Below are 13,220 nucleotides of genomic sequence, written 5' to 3' on the forward strand. Positions count from 1 at the left end.
AGGGGTAAATCAGGCCCTTTTTCCTATTATTAATGCACTGTTTCAGCTCAAATCATGTATATACATGCAAAAAAGTTTTAGTTAGTGTTAATATAATCAATTTCAATTAGTTTGAATCCAACGACTCTATTTGAATTTGCGAGAATAGTAACATCATTGGTGACTAATAAAATGTACACCTACCTAATAAAAGGCATAATACATAAATAGGCCCTCAAAATTGACTTCAGTTAGCAAATATGCCCTTCAACTTTAGACGTGTACAAGTAGGCAGCTCAATTTGTCTCAATTTGCAGTTGAACACTCCAACTTATAAAATGATCATTTAGACACCTCTAGAATTTATTTGTCACGTCAACATTTGTGTTTACGTGTTTAATTTTATACAAGTTGAGATGCCTACTTGTGCACACTCAAACTTGGAGATCATACTTGCCAAAGAAAAGGGTAAGGGTTCTAGTGATCCCCGGGGAAGGTGTTAGGCACCCCGGTATTAAGGATCCGCCTAATGCGGTTTACGTACGGATCTAACATTTTATGGCTAAAAATTGTATAACTTGTTTGTAAAAATGTGTTTAAATAGTCATATGTTTGAGGTTTGAAAGAGGCATATCATGTTTTTAATTGGAAAAAAGAAAGAAAGTATATTTTTATTTGGAAAAACGAACTTTAGAGGCGTTTTACTTTTGAAAATCATTTTTAGCATTTAATTATGTCCTTAATTCTATTAATGAATTAATTCTATAATTGAGCTAATTATGAAGTAATTAATACCTTCAGATCTGCACGATTTATTAAGACTTTGAATTATAAGTATAATCCAACTTCTTAATTCATTAGTGAATTCACTTATTTATAACTCAAAAGATACGAGAGATCTTTAAGCCATCTCAACAAGTGTTTAACTTTGAAAATCATTTTTGCGCATTTCAATTATATCTTCAATTCAATTAATGAATTAAGTCTACAATTTAGCTAATTATGAAGGAATAAATCTCTTCAAAATGTGTGTGGCTTAGTAAGACTTTGAATTATTGCTATTACTCAACTTCTTAATCCACTAATGAACTCATTTGTTTTTAACTCAAAAGATAAAAAAATCTTTTAGTTATTTGATAATGAATATTTGGACCTTTGGTCCTACTGAAAAAAACTGTTTTCGAGTTAGGATACGAATTTGAATTTATATCCAAATTTTGAAAGGAATCACTTATATAAGAAAAATCATTTTTCTCTTTACCTTCCAGTACCCAAAACGTTTTCTTGGGTTTGGATTAATTTGGAAATTTATTGAAAATCCTCATTTTTGCAGAGCAGACAAAATACTTATCGCTCTTTCCTTTATTTTTATTTTTTTTCTAAACAATAACTGGCAATGTTAGCTGATAACATTTTAACCAGAATAAAGCATGGATGACAACACCGACTCGAAAAGAACTCGATTGCGATTTAAATACAAGTCAACCTAGAAAATCAGATTATCACTCGAATGGTCACAACATCTTTTTTCAGTAGAAATAAGTAAACTTCATCGAACTATAGCTACCAATGTATGAATTAGGAAAACTATCGTGACTGAACTGGAACTAATCTACTAAGCCAAAATCTCTTTATTCTTGCAGTAGAATTATATACAAAAATGAACTTTTGAAAAAGACGACAACAACAACAAGAAGCCCAGTATAATCCCACCATGTGGGGTCTGCTAGTAAAGAAACAGACAAGAAACCTAACCCCCACCTTGAAAGGTAGGGCGGCTGTTTCCGAAAGACCCTCGGCTCAAGAGAGGAGAACAAGAGAGGAAAACAAGGAAAACAAGACAAAGGTCAGATAGAACCAAGCATATCGAAAACAATATGAAACTAAGGAATAACGAAAGCGAGAAAGTCATGGTAGGACAGTCCGGAAAGAAAAGAGCATTAACTGCTATAGATAAATAAGATAACAAAAGTATACCGACCCAACAGATATAAGTAGCAATCAAATGCAGAAATCAAATGGTAATAAACAAATGAGCAAAACTACGACTACTATGGTGAAAAGATAAGCCACCTAGCCTTCTATCTTAATTTGGGTCCTCCACAACCTCCTATCTAAGGTCATGTCCTCGGCGAGCTGCAACTGTGCCATATCCTGTCTAATCACCTCTCCCCAATACTTCTTCGGCCTCCCTTTGCCCCTCCTGAAACCGTCCATAGCCAACCTCTCGCACCTCCGCTGGAGCATCTGTGTCTCTCCTCTTCACATGCCCAAACCATCTCAGTCTCGCTTCCCGCATCTTGTCCTCCACCGATGCCACTCCCACCTTGTCTCGGATATCTTCATTCCTAATTCTATCAATCCTAGTGTGCCCACACATCCACCGCAGCATTCGCATTTCCGCGACTTTCATCTTCAGAACATGAAATTTCTTGATCGCCAACACTCCGCCCCGTACACATAAGTCGGTCTAACCACCACTTTGTAGAACTTGCCTTGAGTTTTGGTGGCACTTTCTTATCACACAAAGACTTCTAAGCGAGCCTCCATTTCATCCACCTCGCACCAATACGATGTGAAACATCGTCGTCGATATCCTCATCTTCCCCGTAGAGCAATGACCCAAGATACTTGACGCTTCTTTTCTTTTGAATGGCCTGGGTACCAAGCCTCACTTCCCCGTCAGCCTCACGCGGCAGGCCACTGAACCTGCACTCCAAGTATTCTGTCTTGATCCTACTCAATTTAAATCCTTTAGACTCCAACGTCTGTCTCCAGCCCTCCAGCTTATCGTTAACTCCGTTGCGAGTCTCGTCAATCAGGATTTTGTCATCCACGAACAACATACACCAAGGCACCTCACCCTGTATTTGTCTCATCAATTCATCCATCACCAGGGCGAATAGAAACGGGCTAAGAGCTGATCCCTGATGCAACCCCATCATAACAGGGAAGTGCTCTGAGTCTCCTCCTACCGTCCTTACCCTGGTCTTAGCTCCATCATACATGTCCTTAATCGCTCTAATGTATGCTACACCTTTAGCCTCCAAGCATCTCCATAGACCTCTTCGCACTTTGTCGTAGGCCTTTTCTAGGTCAATGAATATCATGTGCAAGTCCCTCTTCCGCTCCCTATACTGCTCCACCAATCTCCTTACAATATGAATGGCTTCTGTAGTCGAGCGCCCCGGCATGAATCCAAACTGGTTCTCTGAAATAGACACACCTCTCCAAACTGGTTCTCTGAAATAGACACACCTCTCCTCACCCTCATTTCCACCACCCTTTCCCACACTTTCATAGTGGACTTAGCAAACCTGATACCTCTATAGTTGTTGCAGTTTTGAATGTCTCCCTTATTCTTGTACACGGGAATCATTGTACTCCACCTCCATTCTTCCGGCATCTTCGCTGTCTTGAAAATGACATTAAATAACCCAGTCAGCCACTTCAATCCTACTCTGCCTGCATTCTTCCAAAATTCCCCAGAAACTTTTGAAAAAGAAAAAAGAAAAAAGAAAAAAAGAACCAGAGGAACTAACTTAAAGAAAGGCAAGCTAGTAAATACATCAAGAAAACAACACTTGTTTCTGGAAACTCAAACTAGAATTTAAACATAACTCAAGCTGTATGACAAATTTCGTACATAAGCTCCGGCTATGCGGGGTCCTGAGAGGGCTCGACCACGAGGTTCTATTGTACAAGTAAATTCCCTTACCTTGCGGGCGCGATGCTGGATTCGAAGGCGGCGGGTGCCACAATTTTTTCAATGTACATCTTGTTAGGAACGTGTACCGAGATCGGTCCATCTCTTTAGTTTATTCGAGTCAACTTAATAGGTTTTTTATTTTATTTGCAAATATGAAATTACATCTCAAAAAATCAAGAAACGAACATAATTAAGCATCTTAAACAAGGAATTGCACCCATTAACAACGAATTAAAATCAACATTTTCACCAAGTGGACTCGCATCTCTTATGTATATTAAAAAATGAATTTGCACAAGTAAAATAACATCTTCAATAAGGAATTATACCAATCAAAATAAGAAAATAATTAAAAAAACTCTTCAATAGGTAAATACACCCCATAAGTAAATTGAATTAGATAAACTACAAGTTCTCAAAAATAAATCATAAATTTCATATTTTTTCAGCAGTTTACGAAATTTCCATCACAATTTAAGTAGCAAAGTGATTTAAATTGAATTTAACAATTATAGAATAGCATAAATTTTATAATACACTCCCTCCGTCCATTTTATTTGTCCATTAGACTAAAAATATATGTCCACTTTTACTTGCTAAGTTATATAGTTTGAAAATCAAGACATAAATTTACCATTTTATACCTATTTTACCCTTATTATTAAGTATTCCAATTCATTTCGCATTTTATTTTGCTTATTAAGAGTGTCCCAAAGTCATATATAGACAAGTAAACATAGACGGAGGGAGTAATAAATAGAAATAATAATTAAAAAAAATTGAATTTTGATCTCAATCCAAAATTCCATTGAGACCCAAGTTTTTCAATTTAAATACTCTACGCATTTAGATTAAGAGAAATGCTTAATTTAAAAAAGGGATTTTGAAGTTTTATATTTGTGTGTGCTCGCTAGAGATAAAGCAAAATAATAAAAAAGAGGAGAAAGGCAATATAAATAATAAAGATAAATAGAAAATTAGGAGAGCCGAAAAGGGAATTACCGGTACAAAGAAAGAAAAGCATGTTAAAAACGGGAGTCGAAAAATGTTTAAGATAGATTCAAACTTGTATCTATCAAAATGCACCTTTGTCTAATTTAATACCTAAAATGGCGGGATCAAATAATTAACCTAATTTAAGCAAATTACAACATAAATATATTAAAAAATTATTAATTTAGGGGGTGCCATGCCACCCCACCCCCAAAGGGTGGATCCGCCCCTGTTACCTTGCATATCTGCATAACTCAAGCTAGAAGATCAGATTATTAATCAAATGATCACGACATGTTTCAACAGAAATAAGAAAACTAAGCCAAAACCTCTCTATGCTTACTGGAAATTGGAGTAAACTGACATGTACTTGGATTCAACAGATACAAATTTCTTCTTGATTTAAAGGAAAACATTTGAACTTTAAGCATAGGCCGAAATGTGTAGATCTTTCATTCCAACTTATGAAAACGTAATTGTTGTAATCAAATCTGGATAGAGGTTAACAGACCAAAACAAAACTTTCACAACACCAAATGTGGAAGATCTTTACTACTTTTGAAAGATGCATTCAGACCAAATGGAGACTGGCTTCTGGATTTTTATAAAGGACTGTAGAGACATATCGATTGTATTTCCAGTCATAAATTCAAGAAACCAAACAAAAACAGTATCTATATTAACTGAGAGGGGATAGGAGATGGTCAAGCGTATTTGAATACCCTTGAAACTTTAAACTTAAAAATAACAAACAGCACTTTGCAAAACTTCAAACAAGGAAGGATTCAACTCATATTTATCAAATAACTCTACAGGAGACAAACTACTTAAAGCATAATCAAAAAGGACATCTTTTATATTAACACTTAGCTCATGTAGATTGATTACTAAGAGAATGTCAACAGATTTGAGCAAAAAATTATTTAGACTCATGCTTGCATACATGTTTACAAAGGAACGGACAGTTTCAGCCAGCAACATTTCTATTTTTCGAAAGAAGGTATTCTTGAACAACTCTTAAGCTTATTACTTCAACATTATAGACAAGCTTTTAGAACTACTCCTCATTTACATTTAGCAAAAGAAAGACAATATCTTGTGTTCTTTATTTAACAGTATGTGGAATACTATGACATAGCCACAAAGATCACGTTTTACTTAAAGAGAAAACGAGAGTAGTTCTTCTAAAGCGATACTGACTATAAGCGAACTGCTTAAGCAGCCACATGAAAGCAGAGGTTTAAACATGTAATTTCATATTCTGGAACTAAAGTGCTCAAAGGAAAGGGTAAAAAAAAAAAAAAAAAAAAAAAAAAAAGGGCTGAAATACTAAGAAATACTCAATCTCCCACTAATATAAGCTTGAATGTAAGCTAATCTCGGAACACAAACTTATCAACGAACATATGAGGATTTCATTACCAAAATATAAGGTTGTTATTTAGTAGGGCATCTTTAGGGTCTGTATGGTTAGGCTATTGATTTTCTTGGGAAATGAAAGAATGAAGGGGATTTCGGTAATTAATACAAGTGGGCCGGGTTATAGGAATTTTGGGCTGGTTTTGGGTGAAATGGAAAGGAATCTGACGTCATTTTTTTGCACGGATTGCCCGCCGTTTGGGGTGGTCTTTAAATTTTGCCCTCAAATTTGTGGTCTTTAAATTTTGCCCTTCATATTTGTGGTCTTTAAATTTCTGCCTTTCTTGGAAAGATGAGCGAATACATGAAGGTTCGGTTCGAACCCCCGCTCGGGCATGAAATAAAAAAATAATTTCTCGAGCGATGCTTGGGGGTGCATGGGGATCCAAGATACAATCTTTAAGAAAAAAGTTAAAGTTATGTCGGATCCGGCATAACTAAAAGTCGCCTCAAGGCAAAGTACGCCTCCCTCGCGGACTTTTAGTTAAACATAACTAAAAGTCTACGGAGATACAAAATTTAAACTTTACCTTGTAAGGCAAACTTTAGTTATGCCTTAAGGAAAACTTACGCCTTATGGGGCATACTTTTAGTTATGTTTTATGGGCACACTTTTAGTTAAGGCATTACTAAAGGTTTACCTTGAAAAGTTAAAAAAAATACATATATATGCTTCAAGGCAAAGTTTGCCCATAAGGCATAAGTATGCCCCCATCGGCATAAGTTTGGTAATTCCTGAACAAGTTTATGCCGATGGGGGCATACTTTTAATGGGCAAACTTCAAAATTTAAACTTTGCCTTATAAGGCAAACTTTTAGTTATGCCTTAAGGAAAACTTACGCCTTATGGGGCATATTTTAGTTATGTTTTATGGGCACACCTTTAGTTAAGGCATTACTAAAGGCTTACCTTGAAAAGTTAAAAAAAAATACATAAGTAAAAAAAAATACATAAGCCTGATGCGAACACCAGATTTCAGGGAGATGCCAAATTTGGAGTATTTGAATCTGCAGGGATGTAGTAATCTTAAAGAGGTTGATGGTTCGCTGGGGTATTTCGGAAAACTCATTCGGTTAGATGGTTCGCTGGGGTATTGCGGAAAACTCATACTTTTAGTTATGTTTTATGGGCACACTTTTAGTTAAGGCATTACTAAAGGTTTACCTTGAAAAGTTAAAAAAAAATACATAAGCCTGATGCGAACACCAGATTTTAGGGAGATGCCAAATTTGGAGTATTTGAATCTGTCATGATGTAGTAATCTTGAAGAGGTTGATGGTTCGCTGGGGTATTGCGGAAAACTCATTCGGTTAGATTTGAGCTGTTGTGACAGCCTTAAGAGGTTTCCATGTGTTAACGTGGAATCTCTTGAATATCTGGGTCTACGGTGGTGCTCTAGTTTAGAGAAATTTCCAGAGATCAAGGGAAGAAGTAAGCTGGGGTTAGAGATTAACATGCGTCATTCTGAGGTAAGGGAACTACCATCATTTATTCTGTACCTAACTCATCTTACGGAGCTAGATTTGATACATATGGAAAACCTTGTATCTCTTCCAAGCAGCATTGGCATGTTGAAAAGCTTGGTGGAGCTAAATGTGTCTTTTTGCTCAAAACTTGAAAGCTTGCCAGAAGAGATAGGGGATTTAGAAAACTTGGAGAAGCTTGATGCCAGGTATACTCTAATTTCACGACCTCCGTCTTCCATTGTCCGGTTGAACAAGCTTAAATACTTGCATTTTGGAAAAAAAAAAATCAGAAGTAGGCCTCCAAGATGGAGTGTGCTTTGAGTTCCCTTGGGTGAAAGACCGATTACGCTCATTGGAAGATTTGGATCTCAGTTACTGCAATCTAATAGATGGAGGACTTCCGGAAGACATAGGATCCTTATCCTCTTTGAAAGGGTTGAATCTCAATGGAAATAATTTTGAGCATTTGCCTCGAAGCATAGCCCAACTTGGTGCTCTTCAATCCTTGTACTTATCAGATTGCAAGAGGCTTAAAGAGTTGCCAGGTTTCATGGGGATGCCAAATTTGGAGACTTTGAATCTGGACAATTGCGATGATGTTGAAGAGGTTGACGATTCACTGGGGTATTGCGGAAAACTCATTGGGTTAGATTTGGGTTATTGTAGAAGCCTTAAGAGGTTTCCATGTGTTAACGTGGAATCTCTTGAATTTCTACATCTAAGAGACTGCTCTAGTTTAGAGAAATTTCCAGAAATCAGGGGAAGAATGAAGCCGGAGTTAAAGATTGAGATGAAAGACTCTGGGATAAGGGAACTACCATTATCTTTTTTTCAGTCCGGAACTCATCTTACGGAGCTAGATTTGTGTTATATGGAAAACCTTGTATCTCTTCCAAGCAGCATTGGCATGTTGAAAACCTTGGTGGAGCTAGATGTGTCTCATTGCATAAAACTTAAAAGCTTGCTAGAAGAGATAGGGCGTTTAGAAAGCTTGGTGGAGCTAGATGTGTCTTCTTGCACAAAACTTGAAAGCTTGCCAGAAGAGATAGGGGATTTAGAAAACTTGGAGAAGCTTGATGCCAGGTATACTCTGATTTCACGACCTCCGTCTTCCATTGCCCGGTTGAACAAGCTTAAATTCTTGAGTTTTAAAAAACAAAAATCAGAAGTAGGCCTCGAAGATGGAGTGTGCTTTGTGTTCCCTCAGGTGAATGACGGATTACGCTCATTGGAAGATTTGGATCTCAGTTACTGCAATCTAATAGATGGAGGACTTCCGGAAGACATTGGATCCTTGTCCTCTTTGAAAGAGTTGAGGCTTGCGGGAAATAATTTTGAGCATTTGCCTCGAAGCATAGCCCAACTTGGTGCTCTTCGATGCTTGAAGTTAGCAACACTTGCGTGAGGCTTAATGTTCCCTCGGTGAATGACGACTCATTGGAAGAGTTGGATCTCGGGGATCTGCAATCTAAGAGATGGAGGACTTCGAATACATAGGATCCTTATCCTCTTTGAAAAGGTTGAATCTCGATGGAAATAATTTTGAGCATTTGCCTCGAAGCATAGCCCAACTTGGTGCTCTTCGATGCTTGGAGTTAGTTACGATTGCGTGAGGCTTAAAGAGTTGCCAGGTTTCATGGGGATGCCAAATTTGGTGGATTTGAATCTGGGCAATTGCAAGAGGCTTAAAGAGTTGCCAGGTTTCATAGGGATGCCAAATTTGGTGGATTTGAATCTGGGCAATTGTGATGATCTTGAAGAGGTTGACGATTCACTGGGGTATTGCGGAAAACTCATTCGGTTACATTTGGGTTATTGCACAAGCCTTAAGAGGTTTCCATGTGTTAACGTGGAATCTCTTGAATATCTGGATCTATTCGGTTGCTCTAGCTTAGAGAAATTTCCAGAAATCAGGGGAAGAATGAAGCCGGAGTTAAAGATTGAGATGGAAGACTCTGGGATAAGGGAACTACCATCATCTTATTTTCAGTCCGAAACTCATCTTACGAAGCTAAATTTGAGCTTTATGAAACACTTTGTAGCTCTTCCAAGCAGCATTGGCATGTTGAAAAGCTTGGTGGAGCTAGATGTGTCTCTTTGCATAAAACTTAAAAGCTTTCCAGAAGAGATAGGGCGTTTAGAAAGCTTGGTGGAGCTAGATGTGTCTTATTGCTCAAAACTTGCAAGCTTGCCAGAAGAGATAGGGGATTTAGAAAACTTGGAGAAGCTTGATGCCCATAGTACTCTGATTTCACGACCTCCGTCTTCCATTGCCCGGTTGAACAAGCTTAAATTCTTGAGTTTTAAAAAACAAAAACCAGAAGTAGGCCTCGAAGATGGAGTGTGCTTTGAGTTCCCTCAGGTGAATGACGGATTACGCTCATTGGAATATTTGAAACTCGGTTACTGCAATCTAATAGATGGAGGACTTCCGGAAGACATTGGATCCTTGTCCTCTTTGAAAGAGTTGAGTCTTGTGGGAAATAATTTTGAGCATTTGCCTCGAAGCATAGCCCAACTTGGTGCTCTTCGATGCTTGAAGTTAGCAGATTGCGTGAAGCTTAAAGTGTTCCCTCAGGTGAATGACGGATTAGGCTCATTGGAAGAGTTGGATCTCAGTTACTGCAATCTAAGAGATGGAGGACTTCCGGAAGACATTGGATCCTTGTCCTCTTTGAAAAAGTTGAATCTCAATGGAAATAATTTTGAGCATTTGCCTCGAAGCATATCCCAACTTGGTGCCCTTCGAATCTTGCACGTATTTGATTGCACGAGGCTTACACAGCTGCCAGAATTTCCACAACAATTAGATACAATAAATGTATATTGGAGCAATGATTGGATCTGTAATTCGTTGTTTCAGAACATCTCATCATTGCAGCACATCTCTGCTTCAGATTCCTTGTCACTAAGAGTGTTCACCAGTTGGGAGGAGAATATCCCAAGTTGGTTCCGCCACCAAGGAATGGATACAAGTGTATCTGCCAATTTGCCTGAGAATTGGTACTTACCTGATAACTTCTTGGGATTTGTTGTATGTTACGCTGGCAGCTTAGTTGAAACCACAGCTCAATTGATTCCCTTATGTGATGATGGGATGTCGAGTATGACCCAGAAACTTGCCTTATCCGATCATTCAGAATATGATATTGACTTCGCTAGTCAATTTTTCTTGGTACCTCTTTCTAGCTTATGGGATACATCTAAGGCAAATGGGAAAACACCAAATGACTATGGGTGTATTAGGCTATCTTTCTCTGGAGAAATGGATGACTTTGGACTTCGTTTGTTGTATAAAGATGAACCTAGTGAAGCTAGTGACAAAGGAAGAGCAGATATGACGATAGTGACAAGGAAGAGCAGATATGACGATAGTGAAGCTAGTTCCTCCTCTTCTGATACTTGTGGGAACTCTTGTCTATACTTGTGGGAACTCTTGTCTTTGAGAATCTGCAGCAACAAGTAGAGGCGCCAGTCTGTTCAGAAACTTTGCAGCTTTTGCCCACAAGCCCAGGAATTTAGCCTAAATATAGGTAATATACCTCATGATTTGTCTTTTTATCTAATTCTCTCCTATTAGCTACAAAGTCTTCTTCCAAAACTAATAAATTTTTTCTTCTCATTGTTTTTCTGTTTTCCTTTTTTTTTTTCCTTCTTTCCTTTATTGGCAGGAGCTCACCAAATTGATTGTCTCCGGTTGTGCTGAGCCATCATTAACCAAAGGATGTGAACAAGTTTAAATTTTTGATACTCAAATCAGATCCTTGAATCGTGAGATGTTAATTCAACTTTTACCTTAAGGTACTTGCAAATCAAGAATTTGAATTTGAAAATTAGTAAACTCTAAAATGAAAAGATAATACGATGAAGTAATAGCAACTATTTATTTTATGGATGGCAAGATTTCAAAAGTGCAGGCACACTAACAGTCACAGAAAAAGGAAGATTTCAGAAGTTTAGGTTTGATTCACTGAAAAATAATGTCAATTAGACAGGACAGCTACACTCGCATGAGAATCTGCTATCAATGATAAGTCTTGCATTGGAAACAAGTGTTAGCTTTCTAAGTTCTATGCTATACTCAAATTTTTTTTGGACTTGTTCATTTATGGTTGTTCTTTTAACAAATTTGTTGGTTCTAATGTTCATTTATATAAGCATTTAGTTTCTTTAATTAGTTTACTCACCTTTTCAATAAGAATGACGGATTGGGCTTTCTCCTCAATAATTAATTTTCAGGCCAGTGCATATGCTGAAGAGTTTATGCGGTAGTTACGTGGCCACTATTTGAACAACGGTTGGCTAAGCAGAGGCAAGAGACTGAAGATGTTGAGGAGGTGAATGTCACAGATGCATACTATTGTGATGGCCATCTTATGCAAAAGAACCTACTGTCATATGCTCTCCATCAGAAACTGATGTTCACCGTTCCTCTTTAAAAATAATTTTCATTTTGGAAAAACCAGAAGTCTTTACAAATTACACATTATATAACTTCAACAACTTTATGTGGGCCGACTCAGTTTAACACTTCTGCAACCAAAACTGTCTTCCTTTCTCTTTGAGTGAGAATGGGAAAGAAGTTTGTCCAGAATTTGTCTGCAGATTTTCAAGTTGCTAATTTCTCAAGTATGTAACATAGGATTAGGTCACACGAATCATCGTTGTCTGATTCAATCTAGTTCAGCAGCAGCTCTTGCATGATAGGATATTTTCTTTGTCACAAGATTGAGTAGCTCCAAGCTTTTGTTATATGTTTTCTCTTGTGTTTCTGCAATTTTTATCTGAAAAAATCGATGTATATGAAGGTCTTGAGATACGTTGGAGTCGTGGATGTTGTTAACAGGAAAGGGACTCATCGAGCTGCAAAGATACAGTAAGGATTGTATTAACTACTGAAATATATGCAAAGCAACCTCTACTTAAGTATTCTGCTTTTTTGAGTACAAAGTTTCAGATTTTGACTTTGTTGTAAATATGATTCATGTGGAAAGATGTATTTTTGGTGTTTAGGTTGTAATACAAGTATTTGAAGTTCTTCTCATATATAGTCCAAGTATATATGATATTAAGGTTGTAGTAGATTTATTAACTATACATGTTCCCCTTATCATTGTTATATCCCGTAATTTTATACGTCGAGTTATTCGCAAAAGAATCGACTCAAGTTAAAGACGGGATCATTTTCGGGCACGAAGTAGAAATCTTTAATTTCCGATTTCTATTAGAACATGAATTGTTTATAAATTTTACTTAGTGTAAAAATATTAATGGAAAGTTGGGATTAATTTACCATGATTAGATTATTAAGTGGGGATTAGTGATTAATTAATCTAATTATCGAAAAGTGGGCCCCATGACACGTGGCGAGATTTGGTTGGACTTGAATAAAGATGGACACATGTCATGAAAATTGACATATGTCCACTTTATAAAGATAATATATATGTAAGTATAAGTGGATGACTCACATATTCCACAAATTAATCTTGCAAATTAGGTCTTAGAGAGAGGGGCTCTCAAGCTTAGAGAGAGAGAGAAGTTCCCAGCGCCACTATTCACGGCGGCGCCACTGTTCACGGCCACTATTCACGGCGGCGCCACTGTTCACGGCCAGCTGCTGTTTGCTTCCATTAAAATACCAAATCCTACC

The 13,220-nt window shown here is 37.3% G+C and overlaps 2 protein-coding genes across 13 annotated transcripts in view; both read left to right on the forward strand.

Annotated features, from left to right (window-relative positions):
• Positions 1–7,296: 7,296 nt before the first annotated feature.
• LOC132060479 (TMV resistance protein N-like) lies at positions 7,297–8,972 on the forward strand. Its single transcript, XM_059453511.1, has one exon. It carries the CDS (start codon positions 8,118–8,120, stop codon positions 8,970–8,972), a length of 855 nt encoding a protein of 284 aa, XP_059309494.1. The 5' UTR covers positions 7,297–8,117.
• A 71-nt stretch (positions 8,973–9,043) lies between these two features.
• The window catches only part of LOC132058889 (TMV resistance protein N-like), a 19,659-nt gene continuing 15,482 nt past the window's right edge, over positions 9,044–13,220 (forward strand). For 7 of the 12 annotated variants that reach the window (XM_059451286.1, XM_059451284.1, XM_059451282.1 and 4 more), the window contains exons 1-3: positions 9,044–11,100; positions 11,239–11,904; positions 12,376–12,443. In XM_059451286.1, the coding sequence (XP_059307269.1) occupies positions 9,153–11,033 (1,881 nt within the window). In that variant the 5' untranslated portion in view covers positions 9,044–9,152 and the 3' untranslated portion in view covers positions 11,034–11,100; positions 11,239–11,904; positions 12,376–12,443. The remainder of the gene's footprint in view (positions 11,101–11,238; positions 11,905–12,375; positions 12,444–13,220) is intronic. The other 5 variants (XM_059451283.1, XM_059451281.1, XM_059451285.1 and 2 more) reach the window with 5 other exon arrangements.

Source organism: Lycium ferocissimum, chromosome 6 (genome assembly GCF_029784015.1).
Source record: "Lycium ferocissimum isolate CSIRO_LF1 chromosome 6, AGI_CSIRO_Lferr_CH_V1, whole genome shotgun sequence".
Taxonomy (NCBI): domain Eukaryota; kingdom Viridiplantae; phylum Streptophyta; class Magnoliopsida; order Solanales; family Solanaceae; genus Lycium; species Lycium ferocissimum.

Bases quoted from the DNA above. Each gene is read 5' to 3' on its own strand.
- LOC132060479 (XM_059453511.1), top strand. From the start codon at position 8,118: ATGGGGATGCCAAATTTGGAGACTTTGAATCTGGACAATTGCGATGAT.